This window comes from Mustela erminea, chromosome 1 (assembly GCF_009829155.1).
Source record: "Mustela erminea isolate mMusErm1 chromosome 1, mMusErm1.Pri, whole genome shotgun sequence".
Classification (NCBI taxonomy): domain Eukaryota; kingdom Metazoa; phylum Chordata; class Mammalia; order Carnivora; family Mustelidae; genus Mustela; species Mustela erminea.
Genome location: NC_045614.1, coordinates 64,172,607 through 64,197,004, shown reverse-complemented (window position 1 = coordinate 64,197,004; position 24,398 = coordinate 64,172,607). Strand labels below are relative to the sequence as shown.

Sequence of the window (24,398 nt, the reverse complement as noted above, 5' to 3'; positions counted from 1 at the left end):
AACCTTAAAGAACCCAAATCTCACCCACCTCTCTGCCAAGAAGAGTTTTCTCAGCTTGGCTTTGAATTCACTCGAGGTGAGGTGAGGCTGTGAAGAGGTGATGACCACAGACTTTAAGGCAGATCTGGATTTGAATCCTGGCATGGCCATTGGCTACTGATGTGAATGTGGGCAAATTACTCAAGTTTCTGTTTTTTCATCTAGGAAGTAGGAATGAGAACACCTTCCTTGCAGCATTTTTGTGAAGAGCAAATGGGAAACTAATTACAGTTCACTTAAAGGAGTGTTTGGCACACAGTAAGGACACAGTAATGACCAATTATTAATACTGTCTTTACAGTCTCAATACCTTTTGTATGATAATTATCATTTTGGTAGTAATATATTGGTAAGGCAGAATTTACTTGACCTCACAAGAATTCATGGACCAGCATGACATAGTAGGTATTTCTTAGGGTTCCAAAAAAAGAAAGAAGGAAGGAAAAGAAAGAAGAAGAGAGAGGGAGGGAGGGAGGGAGAGAAGGAAGGAGGGAGGGAAAGGGAAAGAGAAAGAAAGAGAAGTGAAGTGGAAAGGATTTTCCGTGTAGGTACAGAAACTTTCTTCTCTGAATGGTTTTTCTTCCCAATATTAAGGGGGGAAAAAAAGGAAAGAAAGAAACCAAAGTCATATTAATGTTCAGAACTTTAATAGTGAATGAAAATGTGCTCATTCTCAATGTATTTCCTGATAAATTGCATGACTGAACAAAACAAGACGTATTTCCTGATCAGCTGTGCCCAGCCAGAATGAAACAGTTGAGGTAAAAGTGTTCAATTTCCATTTTGGTTCAGGAGAGAGGAAAACGACAGAATGTGTCACTGAGTTACCCCGTGAGGATGGGCTGCGGATTACTTACATTACCCCACAGGACCCATCTGTCCTACCCTACATGTAGGAATCTGCCGTTTATGCTTCCTTTAAAAAGAGATTAAAGATAATTATTTTTACGTGCATTTGAATCGTAGCAAGAACCCCGGTTGTGCCAGGATGCGCAATGTGGCCCAGCATATTTACACAGAATGGTTTTTGTTTCTTAATTATCACGTACAATCTGTTCTGAGATGACTTCCATCTAGACGCAGGTGTCAGATTACATGACAAGTAGTGGCTAGGACTGATCTCACGTGCCATGAATGTATGAGCCTAACACTCACATTTACAGTTCCGCTATTTATGGACATCTGTTCTTCCTTTTCTTCTCATAATCTCTGAGACCTGCCTCCATTTCTGCTGGAGAGAGAGTTGAGAGAAAGAAAGATCTACAGCAGTAATACATGTCTGTGTTTATGCACAGGAGAATTAAGGAAGGATACCAAGGAAGACGACCTTCACACGTGTGTGCACAAGGGGACTAGTGTTGTCATTCGTTTTCCTTGTGGTGCTTCTCACGGAGTCGGACCTGCTACACACATTTGTCAGGCTAAGTCAATGGAAAAGAATTCTCTGTTCCAAGGAGTGGGAAGGAGAAGGATTTTTAGGGAAGAACCCAAAAGACAAGGGAGCATTTGACAAATACATTAGGGATGCAGGAGGAGTTTAGCATGGAAGGGCATTCAAGAGGGTCCCAGAGAAGGGTCCAGCAATGGGAGGTCAGGGAACCATATAAGAGTCCTCATGGAACAAAACAGACACTGGTAGCGTTCTCACACTGAATGATGACTGAGGATGACAGTAAGGTGAATCATGATGGGACCCATGGCCTCAAGATCCCAGTGAAACTAGGGAGTTTGGATATGGTGATCAATGACTTGGTCCTGTGGTACCCACAGCTGGGGTGGAGGAGGGGGCATGCTCTCTGGGGGCGATGGTACCAAGCCAAATTACTTCAGATCTGGCCCTGATTCCTGGTGATGAGGAAAGTAAACTGGGAACGCCCTATCCCTGAACCCAAGAAAAGCTCCATAAGAGTGGCCCCCATCCCAGGGCACAGACACGAAGAACATGAAGACAGAGCAGCTCTGCTCCACCACCATCAGGCACACTTAGTCCACTGCCCAGGCAATCACTGACTCACTCAAAACCTCCGGTGTCTGGGGGCAAGAGTGAAAACTCAGTCCCTCACCTCTCCAACATAACTGGGTTCTGACTGCATCAAGCTACTGGGGAGTGCTAGGAAAACATAACCTCAAGGTGCAAGCCTTCCTCCCCCCTTAAAAATCCTTAGTACAGAGCAAAATTTTCTTCTTTAAAGGTGAGAGAATCCAATCAGGAGTCTCTGAATGCCTGGTCTGTATGCAGGGAGATTAAAGCATTAGGGAGAGGAAGGATATAGCACAACTTTGGGTCTCAGTCTCCAGCAATAGCCTCACCTCCCAAGAACAGCAGCACAGTGGAACACTCAGACCAACTAGAAGCAGCAGTGTCCTGGTACCTACCCCCATCAAGCCAACCAGAAAGACAAAGACCAGCCTGTGTCTGCTTATCGCCAGCAATTTATAAAACTGATTAAATGGAACCACATGATACTGCCAGTACTTCCATTTTGATGGGAAAAAGAATGGAAATTCCATGTGGCTCAATCTAAAATTATCTAGGGCAATAACCATTACTGTGTCCCCGCATCAACCACAAATAGTTAAAGAAGGTACAGATAGTGAAAATTAAACACCCTAATTCCCAGTCCTCAGTCACCTGCCGCTTCCCAGAAAGTGACGCAGAAAAAGATGCTGTTGTAGCACTCTGTTTTTCTAAGTTTCTACAGCAACGTAAATTGGCCTTGACTTGATAGTACTGCTGCTTTTGCCTCATACACCCTAAATACAAATGTTTATAGGGTTTCTCTCCAGAATCAATCTAACCCCCCACATATACACACAGCAGAACAAACACTGCTTTTGCTGAGCCACTCCTCTGCTCAAGAACCTACGGTGGCTCCTTATTACCTTCTTGGGGGCCAAACTGAAACTCCTCAGCTTGACATGTAAGGCCCTCCATAATCCAGCACCTCTACCCACCCCAACCCCACAGCCCCCTCACTCCTTACATCCACCCAAGCCTCACCAACTGGTAAGACCTGGGACCCACATCCGCCTCCAGATCTTCCCTGACCTCACTTTCACAGTCAGCTCCCTCCTCGGAAGCTCTGTTTGTTCCTTAAGTCAACACTTCACATGAATACTTGAGACAGATACTGACGCTTGGCTGCTGGCTATCTAGTCTACCCTTCAGCACATCCATTAACAATACTAGGCACTGCAGGTTTGGGGAACCAGTTCCCAGCACTAACATTCAACATGAATACCAAGTCTCAGTCTGCCAGCTCTCCTTGGAGACAACCAAGGGTTACTCCTTTCAGCTTCAGTGGACATCACACCCCAGACCTCCCAAAAAGATTAAATAAGAGAGGTGGAAGAAAGCACGACCACAGACATCCATTTACCACAAGGAAATCGGCCAAAGCAGTGTTTATAAAGGACTAATACAGGCAAGGGAGAGCATGTGATAGCTTTATTTTAGAGGCATTAAACACAGCGTCAGAGACCTCACTTAAACCCTGGCTCTACCAGGCTCTTCCTAGCCATGGGACCTTGGGGAAGTTTTGGACTCTCTCTGAGCCTCTGTCTCTACCCTGCCAGCCTCACTCGTGCTGAAAGTGCTCAGCGTGTGCTTGTTTTCTTCCATCTTCGGAAGAAACAGGTCTTGTAACCTTGGATTCCCCCAAATCTATTGTACATCTCAAGAGCAAAGAGAAAACGATGCTAAATGTGACTCAGCTGGTGAATTTGCCATCCATGTAGTGATTGAAATAGGAAACCAGTAAGGACGGGATAATAGGAGGAATGCTCCAGCAAACTGAAGCATACAGCAGTTCTGGGAGGCTAAACGAACTTCCTGCTCCCTGATCCTAGGATCCTCTGCCTGGTGTGAGCCAGTAACTGCATGGGCATTTCGCTCTTATTGCTTGTAATGGCTTTGGTCCCCAGCAATCCTGTCTCCTCTCTGCCGCCACGATTCAGATGACCTAGCATAACCTGATTCTACAGTGGTCAGACCTACATCTTGTCATGCTGACCAGGCTACCACAGTGATGGGAAGTCACCTTAACCCAGTTTCCTGCATGATCACTTAATAACACTTCATTTACGAGGCTATTCATGGAGTTTAGGATAAAGATAAAAAGAAAGGAAGGAAGGAAGGAAGGAACTATCCTGCAAAATTAATCTTTTGCTTATCTTTTTAGTCAGAACAAAAAGAGTGTACCTCTTCCTAGTCATTTTTAAATCCTAACCCATATGTCTAACAAAGAAAAACTATGTCTGAGGTCACCACTAACTTTGGAATTCTCACCTTGGTTCCTAGAGAGCTATAATGACACACGAGAAAAAGAAATGGGAGAATCACACCAAATTACTATCAGGCGTAAGTAATACATCATCACTTTTTAAGCCTTTACAAATTATGGGTACTAAAAGAAATGGAAATTGGTGTTTCAAAACATCTGGTAATAGGCAGTACAAAAACAAAAAGTGACTGAAAGAAAGTCAATGCATCTAGTGGGATAGAACCTCCTCTCCTAGTAGGGAAGTTCCTCCTAAAATACTTCCCCTTTTCTTGACCTCATATTTCTGAGTGGTTCCCCCAAATTGATCACGTTTGGCTCCAGGACGCCGCACTGAGAAACCTTCACTTCCATTCTTTTGTAGAAGATGAAGAAGGACGAGCTGGAATCTTTTTCCCTTTCACTGAGTAATCATTTGTCCTGGGCTTTTTCCAGGGGCTGTTTGGGAACAAACTCATTTTGTTCATATGCAGATTATGAGGCAGGAGAAACATTCGTGAACTTACATTTGATTATGCAAACATCCCAAGGAGGGTTTTCTAAACGAATAAAAAATTGGAATGCAGCCTCCAGTCACTAAACCTCAAAAATGCTACTGTTTTTGTAACTTGCAAGCCTGGCCAACGTCCATATTGATCAAAGCCAGAGAAATTAATAAAGGTAAGGTAATAAGATGAACCTGCCGTGCTATTTATTGGCCGTCATTACTGATGACACTTCAGTCTCTAATCAATGCGAACCAACACATCGAACCAAGACATCAAAAACAGTAATTAAAAAGACCCTTTCCAACTCTCATCTCAGAGGTGCCCCTGGTCTGGGTTGTCTTTTAATCTGCTGACCTACTCACGCCAACTTTCCTATGTGCCTCCCAGCTTACTGGCACAAGAAACTTGTATGGTCTCTGAGTGAAGGATATTTGCCAGTCTTTGTTATAGCCTGCCTAACAGATGCCCAATATTTCTTTCCTAAGCTACTCACCGATTTAAAGATGGAATTTGCTAAACAAACAAACAAGAAGCAGAATCAGATCCGTTAATCCAGAGAACAAACTGGTGGTTGCCAGAAGGGAGGGTTTGGGGGATGGGCAAAATGGGGGAGAGTATGGGGGAGATACACGCTTTCAGTCATGGAATGAAAGACACAGCCCAGGGAATAGAGTCAATGATATTGTCATAGCGATGTATAGTGACAGATGGTAGCTACACTTGGAGTGAGCACAGCATAACATCTAGATTTGTCGAATCACTATGTTGTACACCCAAAACTAATCTAACATTGTGTGTCAACTGTACTTAATTAACAACAACAACAACAACAAAGAAACCAGTGAAGAAAAAGAAGAAAGCACAATGGATACTGACCAGGCAAAACTGCTCATTGCCTTGGACACAACTGTCCAGGGAGAATGCCATGTGAACATGAAGGTGGTCACCCACAAGCCAAGAAGAGAGTCCTACCCCAGCTCCTACCCCCATGGCCCTCAGAAGGAACCAACACTGCTAGTTGGTTTTCAGACCTCTAGCCTCCGTTACTAGGAGACACTGTTGTTTATACCACCCCCCACCCCCTCCAAAAAAAGAAGAACTCTACTGTCTCAGCTACTTTGGAGTTGCAATGAGTTAGTTAGGAGAGGATTTTCAAGTGAACAAGCTTACGTATCTCCTCACTTTCAAAGCTCATCCCAACCCTCTGGGTAAGAACTCCTCCCACCCTTGGTTTCCCCGCTCCCTGCTCCCCGGATCTCACCCTGCACACACTACACACCTCATTACCACACCACACTTCTCACTTCCTCTTCTGTTGGTTTTTTTGTGTCTGGAAAACCTCCATGTTCCATGCAAGCCAGAAAGCATATTCCTCTCTCCCCAAACACCGCAGGACACTCCACGACAAAGAGGACCGATGACCAAGGGAGGAACTTCCTGTCATTAGAAAGTAGGAAAGAAGGAACTTTCCTACCGTCATTGATGTGCCTCCTTTAGCGTCTGGCTAAACTGGCTAAGCCAGCACCTCCCATTCCCTATGTACCGTGTTCCATGGAGCAAGACTTCTCACGTGTTAGAGCACACACACTGCCTGCAAACCGTGTTCACGTACAGGAACTAATTCAGCCAGTCAAGGTCTAGGGTAGGTCCGAAAGTCTGTGTCTCTAACAAGGTCCCAAGTGATGCCTACGCTGCTCGTTCAAGGACTGCACCTTGAGAAACACAGATATAGAGACAAGTTCCAGAGTATCCTTCTGGGAATGCCAGTCAGCTATCAGCAATTTCAAAGTGGCCCACAAACCAATTCCTGAAAGTAGTATTACAAGCTACAGTACCTTTATTCTCCCAATGGGAGTAAGGAACGTATGATATGTAACTAAAACACGATGCGACCAGTGCCGTGAAACCGAAAATCCAGTCAAAGCTCCCTTGCCTGAGTTCTCCCTGAAGTGCAGCCAACAGAAGCGAAGGAGGGAAGGACCACTTCAACGACCCAGAGCGGCCCCACAGCAGGCACTCACCTGGGAGACTGTTGGAAATACAGAATCCCAGGCCCCAGCCCAGACCTACAGCATCAGATTCCGCATGTGAACACAATCCCCAGGTGGTCTGATGCATCTGGAAGTTAAAGAAGCCCCGCTGCAGACTACCTTTTGCATCACCGAAGTGGCTGGCAGACCATGACGGGGGAGGTTATGAAGTCCTCGGACTGGTGCACATCCCCTTGATTATCACTGAAAGCATGGTGGCGTGACGCAACCCCTTGCAAGGTGGGATCCAGGGATGGCTGTCACCTAGGGGCGGGTTTACTTCTCTGGAATGTACGTGCGCCGGCTGCCCGAGGGAGCGAGCGAAGAGGGAAGAGGAGGTGTTTTGTGCACGCGCACCGGACACCTGGGAGGAAGAAAGAAGGTGAGAGGCGGCGGCAGAGAGGCCGTGGGATGGCTTCTGTACCCGCCCTTCCGATCCTCGGAGCACAGGGTTAATGAGGGACACGGAAGGAGCTGGGTTTTGAAAGCCTGTGTGAGGCTCTGTGACCCAGATGACAAGATACAAGAGTAAACAGAGGCAGCCACCCCACCTTCCCCAGCACAGCAGAAGAGGGCAATGTGGGGTCCTGGGGGCACACGGACAGCAGGGGTGGGGGAGTGAGGAGTGACTTTTAACTGTTGGAGAAAGAGTAGGAGCTGCCATGTACCTGAGCACAGGTGACACGCTGTCCTGGGGACTCGGAGGACGCTGGCTGAGGTCCCGTGTAAGCAGGGAGGCCACATAACTCCAAACTGGGCATTAATATTAACGTGGCCTCATTTGCTCCCAGGGCCAGTGAGGCCTCAGACAATCCAGGGACCACAAGAATGCCATTTCTCTCCAACAGCTTTTCCTCCAGATGAACCCTTCTCCCACTTTCTGATGATTTCATCACATGAAGCTTTTATGCTTCGCTTTTCCCTTCAGCTCTGGGTTTGCTGAGGCTCACCAGATGCTACCCTGTCGCTCAGGCTGTCCCTCATTGCGACATCCAATGCTGGGTTGTTTGAAGGAAGCTTCCCCTGGGGACAGCTTATCCTTCTGTCTCACCCCTGGGTTTACTGTTTCCTCCCAACACACCCCAACTCACCCACGATCTCATCCCTGAGGTGTCACCTCTCACTCAGTAAAATTCCAACAGGGCATGGCTCTCAGACCAGGCTGTTGTTTTCTATGACCTGGATTTTTAATCCCAATTGTCTGCTGTGGCCCAGGAAACTTGATTTGGGTTGAATTTTGCTTTTCTCTGTGCTGCTCAGGGAGGCTCTTTGGAAGGACAAAGGACAATCTCCAGCTGACTCGATGCCTCTAAGACCTCATATTTTCCTTTTCCTGACTGGTCACCCAAAGGCCTTCCACAGATCACCAGTCTCCACTGACCTGTGTCCTAACAATATCTAAACACACTGGGCTACACCACAGTCCATTTCTCTAGGGGAGGCGGCAGAAATAATTCTACAAGCAAAATCCATCTTCTTTCTTCTAGATAGACCGAGCACATGTATCCCCTTTCTCATCTTCCTGTTTCGGTTTGGATGGACCTCAGACTGATGCAGAGACACTGGGAATATTTGAACCATCTGAAAATGCTGGTCCTGCAGACTCTGACCCCTTGTTTATCAGCTGCTCACCTCCGGGGCCGGTATACACCTCCACTAAGCATTATTATACAGGATCAAGGAGCCCGTGGATTCCTTAAAAGCCCTTTTTAAATGATTTTGACCTCTTGATCAGACAACCACCATGTACACCATATAATTAAATAGCAAGCAAGTAAAGCAACTTAAAAGGAGATGTTTCCAAAAAACACATGTTTTGGAAACAATAGATGTTTCCCTTATATTCAAGAGCGACAACATATTTGGAAAAGTACTGAGGCCTCTTACATAAAATAATGATATGGGAATACTATGATTTATTATATGCCAATAAAGAAGACAAGTTAATAAAATGGATGGAGTCCATGAAAGATACATATTACCAAAGTTCCCTCAGGAAGAAATAACCTGATTAGCTCCACTGTGTTCTTTATCTGAGGACTAGGAACATCAGATGGAGGAATAACTTTGCATAAATATTGAAGATGCAGTCATTACACAATTGATCGGGTTTACTGGTAAAAATTCTCAGGAATTGCTTGTGTTGAAATATGCATCCTTTGTAAACAGAAGTAATGCCTTGGACCCACTCTAAGAAGGATGCAAAGGGAGTCCTAAGGAGGATATGTAGGAGCAGAGACTGTGTGGGTGAAACTCTTTGTATGTTAGAACCAAAAGGCCAATAACCCAATACCCTCAGTTTTCAGAAACAAATGTAGACAAAGGGGTACACAATGGGCCCAAGGCCACACAGCCAATTAGTAAGAACACGAAGTGTCAATGGCCTCAGACAAATTTAGAGATGTCAGTTGTAACCGCAGAATAAAGCAAAACTCCTGGGACCAACAAAAGGAAACAGAGCAGGACGCCAACTCATCAACAGGACCTAAGCAAAGCAGCCTCAGTTTAGCTCTGCCCTAATTGTTAAAGCAGCCAGCATCCCAACTGGGCAAAATAAAGTCACAGAGTATTCATGTTGCTGGCAATAAACAAGTGAGCTTTTTCCTGCTATCCCCATAGACAGGATAATCTAAAAACACAACTCCCTGAAGTGTATTAAGATTCCAAACGGAGTGATGTTGGGGTAAATCTTGAGGTACAAACTTTTCTTCCTTTAGGGAATCCAAACAGGATTTGGTTTTCCTCTAATCTAAAAGTAGGGAAGTCACCGTGCCAAGACCAGGCCCCAGAAAGCTCTAGCAGTGGGCCCAGTACCCACCCTGAGTGCCAGAGCCCAGAGGGACCTGGCCCTCATCTCTGCTGGTGGAGTACATTCCGGTCCTCACTGCCATGGGGGCCTGCATGACCACCATCACCTCCCAGGGGGATGGCCGTGAAGACCGTAACAAGGTGACAGGCATAAGGTCATCTGCGCCTGTAAGCACTCAGTCCATCAGGGTTAAATCACACTGACGACGGTGGCACCATGGCCAGCCAGCTCCTCTGCTAAGAAGCCAACCTCTGGGGCGCCTGGGTGGCTCATTCAGCTGGGCGTTTGTTTGACTCAGGTTATGCTCTTGGGATTGTGGGGCTCCATGCCTGGTAGCGAATCTGCTTGAGATTCTCCTCCCCTGCTCCTGTCGTGTTCTCGTGGGTGCACATGCACATGCACTCTGTCACTCTCTCTCTAAAATAAATAAATAAATCTTTAAAAAACAAAAAAAAAAGAAAGAAAGAAAGAAAGAAAGAAGCAGCAGCAGCCAACCTCAGTGGGCAGAAAATGTATAAGTTTCCTTCAAAGAGCCCAACTGCTTCACGTAGGTCTTTTGAGAGCATCATTTATAAATGTTTTAGCCAAGATTGGTGTCTTCAGAACCTTGATAAGAGTAAACCTTGGCAGCTTCTGTGGTTAAGCTTCTCCAGGATCCCTTGCAATGAGCTCTTTGACATTAAATATGTCATTGGCAGGGACGGTGTCTACTAAATAAATGGACCTCACTTGGCAAGATTCCAAGCCCACAGACCCAATGCCAGGCAGGTGGTAGGCTGGCGATAAACAGGTGTTGCATGAAAGAACCCAATAGTTCCGTAATTGTGTTAATGACAACAACCTATCGGCTGAGTCCACAATCGCCAGGAAGTTCCAGGATGACCAAAGAAATCCTACACCTTCTATCTGTTTCTGCCCCCAAGTCTATCTAAAGCTACTCAGTTATCCACGTTCCTCAGTTTTCTACGTTCTCGAGGGTCAGCACAGTCCTGGATGGAGGTGCCCAGCTCGATCCCCCTACCAGGCGGCGGCCCCCACCCACCAGTTCTTACCAACATTGGCTATTAAACGGTTACCACTACTCTCGTTTCCAGAATTACCCTCTGCTGACTGGAGACACCCACCCAGGAGGTTACACAGCCAACCGCCACTTTCACCAGTGTGGCCCACAATCAGTGACCGATGGGGACAGGGAAGGATACCAAAGACCCGTCCCTCACCCAGGAGGGCCCAGCTTTGTGCGCAGTGCAAGCTCCAGAACTTCTGTGGGCTCGGGCTGAGGTTGTCTCCCGCTGAGAGCACATCCTTGCTTAGCTGTGTCCCCTGCTCCCCCTGCCCCCTACCTCCCTTCTCCTGACAACTCTCCCTCAAAATCATATACACAAGGATCCTGAGCTCAGGTTCTGTTTCCAGGGAACATGAACTTTAACCATTGCCTAAAATTATGAAAGGCCTTTAAATCTCAAAATAAGAAGGAACACTGAGTGTTCTGTGACATGTTTTTTCAAATTCATTCTCAGAAGCATTCCCTCTTTCATGTTTCATTAAAAACAAAGGGCAATTGGGGCATCTGGGTGGCTCAGTGGGTTAAGCCTCTGCCTTTGGCTCAGATCATGATCCCAGGGTCCTGGGATAGAGCCCTGAATCGGGCTCTCTCCTCAGCAGGGAGCCTGCTTCCCCCTCTCCCTCGGTCTGCCTCTCTGCCCACTTGTGATATCTCTGTCAAATAAATAAATAAAATCTTTTTTAAAAAGGAGGGGGCAATTAATTACCCAGAAATGCCTAAAGTGTGTTCAAGCTATTTCCTTCACACACACCATCTTTCCTACCTTTGGTCTGGTCTGCAATCGATCATCTAATATCATTTCCCCAAGATGTCTTCCATGAAGATCCTCAACCGCTCCATCCCCCTCACTCACCAAACTGCGGCTGCTTCCCTCCCAGCTTACCACTACTGGTGTTACAACATTTACCTGATGCTCTAACCCCTGTCTCCCAGCCCTCCAGCTCTGTACCGGCTAATATAAAGGGCACTGACTACATGGGGCTATTTGCAATTTCAATTTAAACTAATTAAAATTACTGTGCCTAAGCTGGGTGGCCTAGGAGACCCTTGGTAAGTAAATTTCCCAATATCTAATTTTGTAACTTTTATACTAAAAACTGGTATTTTCAAGGATAGGAAAAGAACTGTAAGAACCTTTAAGAAAGAGTTCCTTAAAAAGCACCAAAGAATATGACTGTTACTGGTTGAATTTTGAGTGGATGGTAGTTAATTGTAGGTTAAGAAAACACAATGCCAGCCTCCAGATCGAGGCAGCCAGCTAGCCAAAAACTGCAGAGAATTTTTGACAGTTATTCAAGGCAGCATGGAGAATATAAAACTTTCCTCGTTTTCCCCCCCTGGGATGGGCAGATATTTAAAATTCCACTCCCTCTTCCCCACAGAATAAAAACCCATCATGTATGTTTTTTCTTTGTTAAAATCTTCACTTAAGACTACTTAAAAGCCCTCAAGTCCTGTTTATGGCCAAGCAAACGGTGGGGGGAGGGGCAAGATAAAGAGAGCTATCACTCTGTTTCCCTACCCATCTCCTCTCCACCTCTCCACCAACACTTCTCCACCAACAGCTTCACAAAGACACCTACTTTGTACTCATGATGAAGAGAGCAAGCTAAAAAAGAGAACCAGGCAGCCTCTGCTGTCTTTGCTCTGTAATGTAGACAAAGCAACTGGGGAAAAAAGCCAATAACTAACAAATGTTCCAGGGAGCACGGGAACCACAGGGGTCTTTCAACTGGTTCTCGGATTTTTTTTTCATTTATTCTTTATTTCTCCTTAATGTGAGTGTGGACTCCTGTTTCCCTTTCACACTCTGGGACAACTCTGGAAAAATACCATCTTCAAAATCAGCAAGACATCTTCAGCTATGCCATTCTTGTAGAAAATGATCAACTTCTTTGAATTCTAAATTAATACTAATGACATTAGAGGGAAAGCACTCCAAGGTTCAAATAGCCAACACACAGTAGACTTAAAACTTTAGAAAGGAGCTTCTTCAAAATTACATTACGGGGCGGGGTCTGCAATCCTTGGTCATCAGTTGACTTCAAGTTCCAAAAAGAAAATGGAGCTTCAACCTAATATACGCAATTGCTTTCTGTCTCCTTTTCCTTCTTGAATTAATATGGCTAATGATTTTGGTTTTCTTAACTCAAACACAAGGTAAGACCCTGCCCAGGGCTGTGGTGTCCTTTTATTTTGTTCTACATCAACAGTGTACATAGGGCCTCACTGAAGATTACTGACATCATCTTTTTATCCAGACTCACAATATAAACATGTTATTACTAACAAGTGTCAATCATCTAAGGGAAGACTATGATGTTGGGGCTAGTGATGTCTAGTGCCAGTCAGAGACACTGATGAGCAAATTTACATGACTTTCCATTCTAGAATATGAAGTCTTCATCAGTTAAATGTATCCATTCTTCCTAGGTCACCTGGGTGGCTCAGTTGGTTAAGTGTCCAACTCTTGATTTCAGTTCAGGTCATGATCTCAGGGTCGTGAGGTCAAGCTCCATGCTGGGCATGAATCCTGGTTGGGATTCTCCCTCTCCCTATTCTCCCCAACTCACTTGCATGTTCTCTTTCTCTCTCTCAAAAAAAAAAAAAAATCAGTTCTTTCCAATTGTAATTTGTAGATTTGAGGCCATTTAAGTACTGATGCAATTTTTGAGGGAGGACAGGAGAGAGATGAGAATGAGTAATGAAGATAGTAAAATATATTATGGAACTCCAGTTGCAAGATCTTGGTACTTACACAAGAATAGCTGGGTTTGAGGAAAAAAGAAAAACTGTGGCCTCAAAATAGATACCACCTTGCATGAGAATTTGATGTATAATACAAGATCATTACGAACTAATCAGAAAGAATCATTTTTACTCAGTACTGAAATAATTGGTTAATAATTGGAAGTGAAATGAATTTGGATTCCAGATTACCTAAAAACAACAGAAACACATAAATAAATTGTATTTTGATATTAATCAAACCACTGAAGGGAGAACAAGTTTGGACACTGGAAGCATTAAAGGAGGTCACAAGTGTAAGATCCCGAGCTCTCAGGCATCAGCACAGGATGGGGAAATGGAGGATGGACTGACTTCAGTGTTGGTACCCCACATGGACAGAGCTGGCGCCACGTGGCAGGTAGGTAAGGGCCTCAAAGGCCAAGCTCAGCAGCTACATAAGAAGAATTCTTAGCCCTAAGAATTCCATGTGGACTAAGCAGCCTTCATCCATCTCCAATCTTCCAAGCAGGATGGACGCAATGGCAGTGTCCCCAGTCTTATCTGTTCTGCAAGAGAAGCAGCCCAGGGGCACCTGGGTGGCTCAGTGTGTTGAGCTGCTGCCTTCGGCTCAGGTCATGATCCCAGGGTCCTGGGATCGAGCCTCCCATTGGGCTCTCTGCTCAGCAGGGAGCCTGCTTCCTTCTCTCTCTCTCTGCCTGCCTCTCTGCGTACTTGTGATCTCTGTTAAATAAATAAACAAAATCTTAAAAAAAGAGAGAGAGAAAGAGAGAGAGAAGCAGCCCACAGCACTTCCACCCAGAGTCCAGTGGCCCCATTCAACCCAAAAGGGTCTTGGGTTGGACTCTCCCAAAAGCAGAGCCTGGGTCAGGATTTGAGTTGAGTTGGGAGGTGACCCCAGCACGTGCTGCAGGAGGATGAAGCGATGAGGCTCTACAGCAGCGCAGGCAAGCTGGCTGCTGCTGTGGACAACCTGGGCTCGGCTCGGAGAGGAACCTTCTGGGGGAACGGGTAGAACAGGCCCGAGGGTTGTCCTACCATAGAGGCAAGGTAACTGTGATATTCATCCACCCATTCTCCTCCATGAGGGGTTGGGGGCGGCTCCAGGGGCATTAACTCTCCAGCACTTCTAGCTTTCTCCAAGAAAGGGCAAGCCAGTCTCCTATAGCCGGAGAAAGCCCTCAAACGCAGTTGCAGCGGCTTGTAGGGGAACCATAAGAACAGGAACTAAGGCCAGGGCTGATAGCATCTGCTAAAGAAGAGGAGCACACTGATATCTGGGGAGCACAGGCTGTCTGCAACAGATGGAGGGACTCGAGGAATCTGGGTACAGCCCATCAAAAGTTAACACAGCGTCTGAACTACATAGAACACGAGCTTCACCCAACCTATTCCCAGAAGAGACGTTCCAAAAACCAGGCCACTGTGGCCAGGGACATCTGCTCCTCCAACCAGCCCTGATGCCTAGCAATGGTTCCCAAAGGTGCCCTGGACTAGCTCACGGGTACGGAGCTAGCTCTTAGGAAAAATGCTACACTAGTCTTGGGGGGAGTCCAAGATGAAAAGGCACAGTGCCTGTTCTCCAGTAGCATGTGGTCTCTGGAGATGACAGGTCAGCACTTCCTTACAGACCATTCGTCACCAGTTCCAAAGAGATGTAGCAGAGCCTGGGTCCCCTGGAGGACGTCAGAAGCTCTGCCATGAAGGTCATGGCTGTGCGGAGGCCAAGAGATAAGTAGCAGTTGGTTATGAGTGAGAACACACAAACAGAAACCACTTCTGGCAGCTTGCTCCTGGGGCTTCCATCAGGTAGATTAGGTTAATAACTCACACAAAGAGGAAACACCAGGTTACATTTTAAATTATTTCCTGCCCATAACTTTAATTCACATAAGATCTCACTCTGGCCACCCCAGTGATTTGTCTTCAGTTTGTGACCTTTCCATTGGTGTGTCTGTTTGGGTGCCCTCTCGTTCTCTGCCCACGGCTTCCCCTGAGGGCAGAGTTTCCAGATTCCTTGTTACATAATTACCCAGAGATCATTTAACCTGCATCACACCTGTTCTCTCTTTGGAGAATTTTGAGTATCTCTGTCCAAAAAAAAAGAAAAAAAGAAAAGAAAAACAGACTTGGTGCTCTTAAAAACCAAAAGCAGATAACCAATCTCATTTTATATGGTCTGACAGCTTCTCTCTCAGAACCATCCACGATTTTCTCAAATATTTTTCACTTTCTCGAAACACGGAGAAGACACAGAGGATGTGCCTAATCAGGCCACAGAGAACCTGCTCCAACAGGTCAGGAGTAGCCAGCACATCAGAAAGGCTAACAAAGCCAATCCTATCATCCAAACAAGCACTAACGAAAAGTCCTGGAGAGGAAAAAACAGACACTACAAGACGCTGCCGTTCTCAGAACTCAGTTCAGGAAAGCTCAAGCCAATCAGGAAAGATGGTAGGTAGCCCAGCTCCAGCCTGGAGCTCTTCTGTGCTTCCTGTGGACACAGGTGGCCCTCACTCTGGTCAGTGGCACCATCAGCCACCCTGACCCCATGGTGATGGGGTATCTCTGACTCCTCTTCCCTCCCCACACCTCCCCCAGCCAGTCTCCGAGTCCCGTGGATTCCACCTCCCAATCTCTCTCAAATCTGGCACCATCTCTCCTCTTCCATAACTACGTACTGCCTCCGTGCCTCCCCTTAGCACGTGGGACCTGAACCCCCACCCCCCTTCCTCACCCTACCCCTACCTCTACCCAACCCCTGTCTCTGGCCCTCCACTAAACTACCCACGCCTGGCCAAGCAGTATCTCAGAGCCACAAAGCCGGTCATCTGCCTCCTTCATTAAACACTCCAGGGTTTTTTTCCACCTGCTTCTCAAATACTCGAGGATCCTCTGACACATTCCAGAGGTTTGCCAGTTCTCTCCAATTATGTTTTTTAACTTTGTGCTTTCACTTCTGTGAAAATCTTTTTTAAGATTATCCATAGAAAAATCAACAGAAACATAGTCTGGATCATGTGAACAAACATGTTACGCTAAGTACTGCCCATAGTTTCACAGACTGTTTTTGTGCGTTTATGATATAGTTAGCGACCGGAAATATGTCACAGGCTAATAAGAACATCCTAAATCAGACTTAACAAAGAGACCTAATAAGAACCGAGCCATCAGGCAACCCATGTAGCACAACACATAGCACACTAAATTCGCAGGACCTGATCAGTTGTTTTTAAAATCAGAAACAGTGATTTCATTGTAGCAAAAATAACTTCGTCCATCACACTAATTTCATCCAGTTCATTTGATTTTCTCGATTTGTGGCTGTGTTGATATTTTTGCATATATACTTATTTGGTTTTTATAGTCCTATGCAAGCTCCAAGCAAGTACAGACCTATTTCATGCCACTACATCTTTGAACTGCATTATAATAAAAATAAATCAAGTTTCCACTGGGAATCTGCAACATTTTGTTTCCTTTAAAGGAATTCACATATTACTCCCATTTGAGAAACTCTGGCCTTGGGAACAAGGCTTAAGGTCCGTAACAAGGCCTTTGTGGGAGAGACAGTGATGTCCTCTGAACTTTCCATTCACACACGCCACTCTGGATCCTTCCCCAGCCCCCTCCCAGGGAGACCTCCTTGTCCCCTCTTACAATCACTAAACTGCTTCTCTCTATGCCATTACTTCCTGCCTACACCACAAGGCCTCCACACACACCAGCATCCCTGAGAGAATGCCGGTTCTCCCTGGGTACTGATGTTATGGACTTGCTCAAGAAGTGTCTGATGAGTCCATGAAAACACTTCCCCTTTGATCATCAAGAGCCCTCTGAGGTTGGTTAGACAAATGTTATTAAATAAAGAAAGTTGAAGATACTGACATTCCCAGGGAAGTATAGCAACTTGTCCCCAGGTCACCAAGAAGCTGCAGACCTCTGGGGATGGAACTCCGCTCCCTGATTCTCAGTACAACTGCCTTCTTCCCCGCTTCTCCACTCTCCCTGCATTTCCCTCTCCTGACCTACATTACCAGCCAGTTAACAAAACATCCTTTCCAAAGAACGCCCCCACATATGCATCTTCAAAAGGGGCTCTGCTTTACCACCTTTAAAGGGTGGTAAAGGGCCCAATTTAGACGTGAACAAGTCACCAAAGGAAAAGGTGGGAAAGTGTGGCTAGCACAGACAATGAGACTAGCACTGAAGCTCCACTGTCCAGCATTTCCCTCTCCAAGCTTTGCCCACAGCCTGGCCATGATAAACTAAGACTTCATCTCTGTTTTTCCGAGGGCTTCATGGGGTTCTCATGCGGAGACTCTCCCTTCTCACACTTTTTTAGCTCACCATCAAAGAACATGGCTCAAAGAGCTTTCAAACCTAAATGAAGTGAGTTACAGAGCATCTTTCCATCGTTTTCTGCCTCTCTGTACTTTCTCTAGTGAAGTCTTCTACGGCACCACCCAAAGCATCCAAATACTAAGCTGAAATGCTTTTCCAAAGTTGGGCTGCTGGACAACCCAAAATGCCTTTCCTTTTTTACTTCCCAAGGCCCCTGCTTCTTGCTACCTTGCCCCTTAAGGAAAAGCCCGGTGCTTGGCTACCACTCTAGATGCCTTCTTGGTTGTGATGGCAGTTGTCAACTCAACACCAGCCCACCAGAACTCACCTCTCCAAGCAGTAACCCAGACTGCCCTTGCAGTTCCTAACAGTCACCGAAGCACAGGACCACCTAATGCCAAGACGCTGGGTGAAACACAGTGATGGCAGCTGGGCCAGCTTCAATTTGACCACTGTCCTCTTGGACAAAACACAGAGTAAAGGAAAGAGATGGAATCCACAAGGAGAGGTGAGGTGATGGAATGACAAACATTGGTGATGAATAACAACTGAGTTCCCTCCACAACTTCTCCTCACCGCCACCACCCCACTCCCCAGCAGGTGCATCCGCTGAGAAGGTGTCCCCAGGCGCCTCTGCGCAGCCCTGGCACAGTCTTCTCTCCACCCCCCAGCACCTCGCCCCCAGAGCCAGACGTAGAAGGCAGTGTAAATGCGATCTTAGATTTGAAATTAAGTGATGGGAGATTTCACAAACTCATTTTTTTTTTCCTGTTAATTCCAAATGCTTTGCCCATAGCCTTTATCTTGATGGTCTTTAGTTCTTCTGTGTGTTTCTTAACCTAGTTCTAAGGTGTTCCCTTTCTTTCAGGTCAGCCGGATAGCTCGGGAGACCTGGGTTCGAATCCCAGCTCTACCGCTCCCAAGCCCTATGACCTCGGGCAAGTCAAGAGTTCTGGGCACGGCTGTCGTTCCACCTTCCTTACAGGCTGTGAAAAGGATGGAAGGTGGTCAAGTCCGGGCAAGGCGCTTGGCACATTGAGATGTTCAATAAATGTCAGCTGCCTGCCGGGTGCATGCACTCTTCCGCAGCTCCACGGCACCTTGAACGATGCCCACGCGTTTCCCGGGAAGGCCCCTCTGGCTGGCAACTGAGAGGAAATCAGCTGCGGACGGCGTTATGTCCCTAACCCTCCCCCCCCACCCGCCCCGAGAAAGCGAGTTCCAGCGGGTGTAGGTGTGCGCGCGCGGACACACACACGCACGCACACACACACACACACACACACACACAGCGCTTGGGGAACCCCAGCGGGTCCGGCACGGCGGCCCCACCCCTCATGGAGCGGGGTCTCTATGTCCCAGACCCGCTGGGGCCCGGGCGCGGGACACTTACCCGGAGGGGGCGGCGCGGGCCGGGCCGGGGGCGGCGGCGGGCGTGGAGTGGGCGCGGCGGCTGGCATGGCCAGGCGGCGGGCTCGGGCGCCCGGGGCGCGGCGATGGCAGCGAGGTGCCGCGGCTCGACGGCCGAGCTGGAGCGGGGAGGCGGGGCGCGACCGAGTAGCCGCCCGACAGCGCCCACCGGCGCCCGCCCTCACTTCTCTCCCTCCCGCCGCCCGCCCCGCGCCGCTCGCGGCGACAGCCACGGAGAACGTCTCCGGGGGCGCAGGGCTTAGCAACCGCGCGGCGCCGCAGCCTCGCTCCCCGCGCTGGCCCAGCGTGCGCGCCGCCCTGGGCCCTGGAGGCGGGTCGGGGCGGGGCGGAGAGGGCGGGGAACTGGCGCCCACACCCCTACTCCGCGGGCTAGTGCCGGGAGGTGGCCCTCGGGGACCCCTGGGCGGCCCAGCCTTCCCGCACTCTTTCCCCGCCCTGCGCGCCCTGGAGCCAGGCGGGATCCTGCTTTGAACGTGAGCCTCGCCCACGTTATCTGTAGGTGGCAAAGCAAAGACATCCTCAGGAACCCCACAGCCCTTGTGTCTCCTGGCAGTTCGGAGTCCAGACTTTCCGCACCAGTCGCTCCATCCCACCCCATTCCCACTACTCTAGCACGCTGACCCCAGGTCCCGCAGCCACGTACATGCTGTTGCCCACGAGATTCAGAGACGTGCTCACACTCTGACCACACCAGTGGCTTCTAAGGCACAGGCTTCAAAACAGCCCTCAAACTCATGTCTTTCTGGTACCCTCTAAGGACTGCTCAGTACCCCTTGCATTGTTGTACCCCTTCCAAGTACCACCTGCCCAATCCACCTATTTGCAGATATCCTTGCAATCATGGTCCCAGGCCCAGGCGACCTATATCCTCGCACCGGTTCCCAGGCCCCTCCTCCGTGAGATGGTGAATGCAAGGGACCACCACGCGCACACACCACACACACCTCCCTACGTGGACACTGACAAGATTACAGAAGTGATCTTGCTTTTGCCCTGATCCGTCAGGTCACAGAGCGACCTTGTCCTTGTCCAATGTTGATGTTCTGTGAAATCTTTGGGGTTCAACAGAACACTGAGGCTGAGCTGAGAGTACCAGGTCCAGATGTCAGCATCTGTCTGTCTTTCTCACATAGAACAAGTCTAAAAGAAGGCTGTTCTTGCCTCTCAGGGATGACCTCAGGACCAGATATCATTCCAGGCTTCTAAATGCCCACCTTCAACAGATCGCCTTTTTTCCTCAGACTCAGGTTGTTGCCTCAGGGTCAGAGAATGGCTGCAACAGCTCCATACTACTATGGTTAATAGGTACATTATTATTATTGTGTGAAAAAGAAACCTCTGCTTCTGGCTGGCGCAATGACCAGACAACCCAAAGCGATCATAGTGGACCATAGTCAGCAATCCACCCCACCAATAGTGACCAAAATGACAAGCAACCTGCCTCCAAGTCACTCACCGTCTAGTAAGAGGAGGCAGTAATGAAATAATTGAGTATGGTTATACCTGGTATGGAGAAAAGGGAAGTAAGGAAAGGGGGAAAGTGGTTATGTTAAGTCGGGTAGTCAGGAAAGACCTCACTGTCAAGGTGACAGTTCAGCAAAAGCTTAAAGGAAGAGCCACTTTGGGAAATTTCTCTTGGAGGTAAGGGCCTTTCAGCTACTTAAATACTTTTCTTTTTAGAAGCCTTTAACAGCCACTCCTCCTGGCCCCATCATTTATATTTTAGGAGTAAATAAAACTGAAACTGAGTTTGTGAAAAACTAACTTGTGGGAGAGACCTTGGATGACTTATGTTTTCCTTTTTGCCAAAGCAACAGTCCATTAGTGTTTAATTACTAGTTAGGTAATCATTTATATTTTAATTAGATACAAATGAACACCTTAACTGAAGTTATCAGATTACCTTGCAACAGTGAGGGGCAAATATGATCCATCTTGTTGAACACTGTGGAAGACATCACTGGTTGCCTGAATACTTCTTCCCTCTTTCTAATCTAGAAATAGACCCTAGTGTTTAGCTGAGCACCCTGCAGCCTGGAATAAAGAATACATTTCCTGGGCTCCCTGGCAATCAGGAATGGTCATATGGAAAGCTTCTGGCCAATTAAATAGAATAGGTTGGGTTGCATGGGAGTTTCAAATAGGCTCCTTAAAGACAGATATGGTTAATAGGTACATATGTTCCTTTGTCCCTCTCAACCTCCTTCTTTTGTCCAGGATTTCACACATAATGTCCTTGGTTGGTTTAATTATTATTTTCAATTCTTCACCCCACCCCTTAATAGAATCAGACAACCCACCCTTTAAGGTAAATAGAATGTACTTCCCAAACCTTGATTTTTTTTTTTTTACTTTTTAGAAAAGGCTTTATTCTTTTAGTGTAGTTTGGTTTCTTAGGAAAATGGAGGGTAGGTACATAGATTTTTAGACTTGACCATTTTTCTGACTTTGGCCCATGAGATGTTATCAGACATAATGGGAACAGAGGCTTGGAATGTATTCCTGTGATTTGCTTTAACCATTGTATGCTTCTGCCCACAGCCTAAATAGCTGCTGGTCCAAGCAAATGTCAAGAAACATGTAGTAGACCTAAACTTGGACCTGCTGCTGAATTCAGCCAACCTGCAGACTAAAGCAGAGCTACCCCTACCAGACTTGCAGACCTAAAAGTGAGACAAAGGGCAGTTTTGTTTCTCAGCATTATGGCGAAAGCTAGCACACATGATGGTTGATGATGGCTGGAGCTTCAGCAGCCGTATTGGGTCATGTGGTCAGTCACCTTGAAGATGGAAGCCAAGCCCTAAGAATTATAGAGTAGAAAAAAATAGAACCCTGAGTCCCTTACAACATCATGGATCTATCATACCATGCTTCAAGTACTGACTCTGGACTTTCCTTCTAAGAGAGAGTGAACCCTTGTATGTTTAAGTCACCATAGTCAGAGTCCATTGTTACTAGCTCCTAAGTGATGATTTGTATCAATTTATTCAAAGATGAAATCACTTTATTTTCATATTAAGAGAAACATTGATCACATACATTTGCAATCATTTATGTCAAATAGAAGACAGAAAGATCCATCATGCTTACAGTGAACCACTTAACTAGCAACTCATTGAGCACAGCTGAAGACAATGGAGTAATACCCCTATTGGTCTAGTCAGGCTATCAGAGCTATTTCGTTTGCAGGTGATCCAAATTCACCCATTAGCTCAAAATGACAGGGAGCACAGGATAGTTGAAGGCTATCTGAAGAAATCTCATGAACATCCAAAAGCAGATTGGCTACCACCTCGTGACCTGACTCTCAAATGTCTCCTGCATATGATGCATCTGAGACTCCAGTTTCTCTAGGAAGGAATATACTAAGTCCAGCTTATTTATTCTGACAAGGGCACTTATACTGGATCAGCTGTTTTGAGGGTAGGTGTCCATCCCTGGCCCAAATAGCCATGGCTCTGTGGAAAAGCAGCTAGAGGGAATGGAATGGAAATAAAGCCTGGGGGTGGGGTGGACACGGTATAGGGATGGGGGACTTTCAGAAGCAGTGCCAAAGATATCCTAAGCCTAGAGGGGAAATTGCTGATGGCAGGGAAATTGACTGACATATCCAGGACACCAGGTAGGCTTTGTTGAGGAAAGAACTAGAAAATTTCCAGGAGGTCAATCCCAGGTAGGATACCACTGCCCAGAGAAACTTGCAGGAAAGACCTAGATAAAGGGATAATGAAGCTTCTAAAAAGAAATTGCTCTACTTCCCAGCATTACCCAGGATGATTCCAGATTGAGATCCAGGAAAAGGAGAAAAATTCAGCATCTTAACACAAACGACTATTCCAACAAATCTGCAATGTGCTTTCTCCAGTGACACCTTACATGTCTCCTCACCATGTGGATAGGGCATTTTAGACACCTCCCCACCCCCAGCTGTCACAGCATCTCTCCTTTCCTCTCTAGAACCCTAGAGAGATTACTATACCTTCCTCATCTCCACTCCTTCCCTTCTGCCCAGCTCCTCAGACCTGCTGGGATGGAACTTGCTTCCTATCTTTCTGCCTTGCTGCTTTAACTGCACCGTTAACGATCTTCCTGTCCGATTCCGTGAGCACTGCATGACACAGTCCTTGTTTTATTTCATCACACTGCAGCATGTGATCTGTCTTGAAACTCTCTCCTCTCCTGGCTTCAGTGCTCTTCATTCTACCCCACCTTCTCAAAGCAAACATTTTTACTGCTTTGTGGGTCTCTCTTCCTCTGCTCAGACCTCAAATTGTTCTGTCTTACAGCTTTGCTCTTGGCTTTGATAGACTCACTGACCTGGCTGACCTTATTCAATGCCTTAGTGCTAACTTCAGACCAGTTCCATCGCCCCTCTCCCAAAACCAACTCAGTGGCCTACTAGACAGCTCCTCAGAGGCCTCTCTTAGGCACCTCTCACAGCTTATCCAAAACAGAACTCATCATCCATTCCCCCAGATTCTGTTCCTCCTACTAGATTCTTGGTCTCATTCAATTCAGTTGTCCAAGCCATAAACCCAGGAATTAATGTCAACTCCATTTCCAGTCACCAAACTCTGTCCTCTCCCCAACACCTCCTCCCTGCCAAACTGCCATCGTCTTGTTCACACTCTGATTACATCTCAACCAGCACCCTGAGCATCTCCTTCCTTGCACTGCTATATCCTTTCCATACTTAACACCCAGCCTTATTGGACTGAGGGAAATCTTTCTCAGTATTGTTCTATATGTTATGTAATTTCTCCACTAAAGATCTGCCAATGAAAATAATAAAAATCTGTTCTGAGAGTTTAACTGTAAACCCCTTAGAAGGGTCTTCAAGGTTCTTCAACCTCTAGTCTTGTCTACCTATCAACCATGATCTCCCGCCATTCCCCCATGGATACTGTGGGCTTCAGCTAGCGCACATTTCTTGCTTTGTCTCAGCTGCCCCTAAGAATCCCTTACTCCAGCATCACCTCCCCCCAGTAAGTAAACTGCCAAGCCATGATTCAAGCCATAACTAGTCCGTACTCACTACCAGCAGAAAGATAAGAAAGTAGGGTGTTTGAGGTAACTGCAGCATGGCCAATCTGGTCTCTCCCCAGTGCTGACAACTGACCCAGTCACTGGCACATTCCATTCAGTCAGCGATTCTTACCTACC

General features: G+C 46.9%; 1 protein-coding gene across 2 annotated transcripts in view; it reads right to left on the bottom strand.

Moving 5' to 3' along the window:
- The window catches only part of DCLK3 (doublecortin like kinase 3), a 45,758-nt gene extending 26,234 nt beyond the window's left edge, over positions 1–19,524 (bottom strand). For both annotated transcript variants that reach the window (XM_032359053.1, XM_032359127.1), the window contains exon 1: positions 19,198–19,524. In XM_032359053.1, the coding sequence (XP_032214944.1) occupies positions 19,198–19,264 (67 nt within the window). In that variant the 5' untranslated portion in view covers positions 19,265–19,524. The remainder of the gene's footprint in view (positions 1–19,197) is intronic.
- Between the last annotated feature and the right edge of the window lie 4,874 nt (positions 19,525–24,398).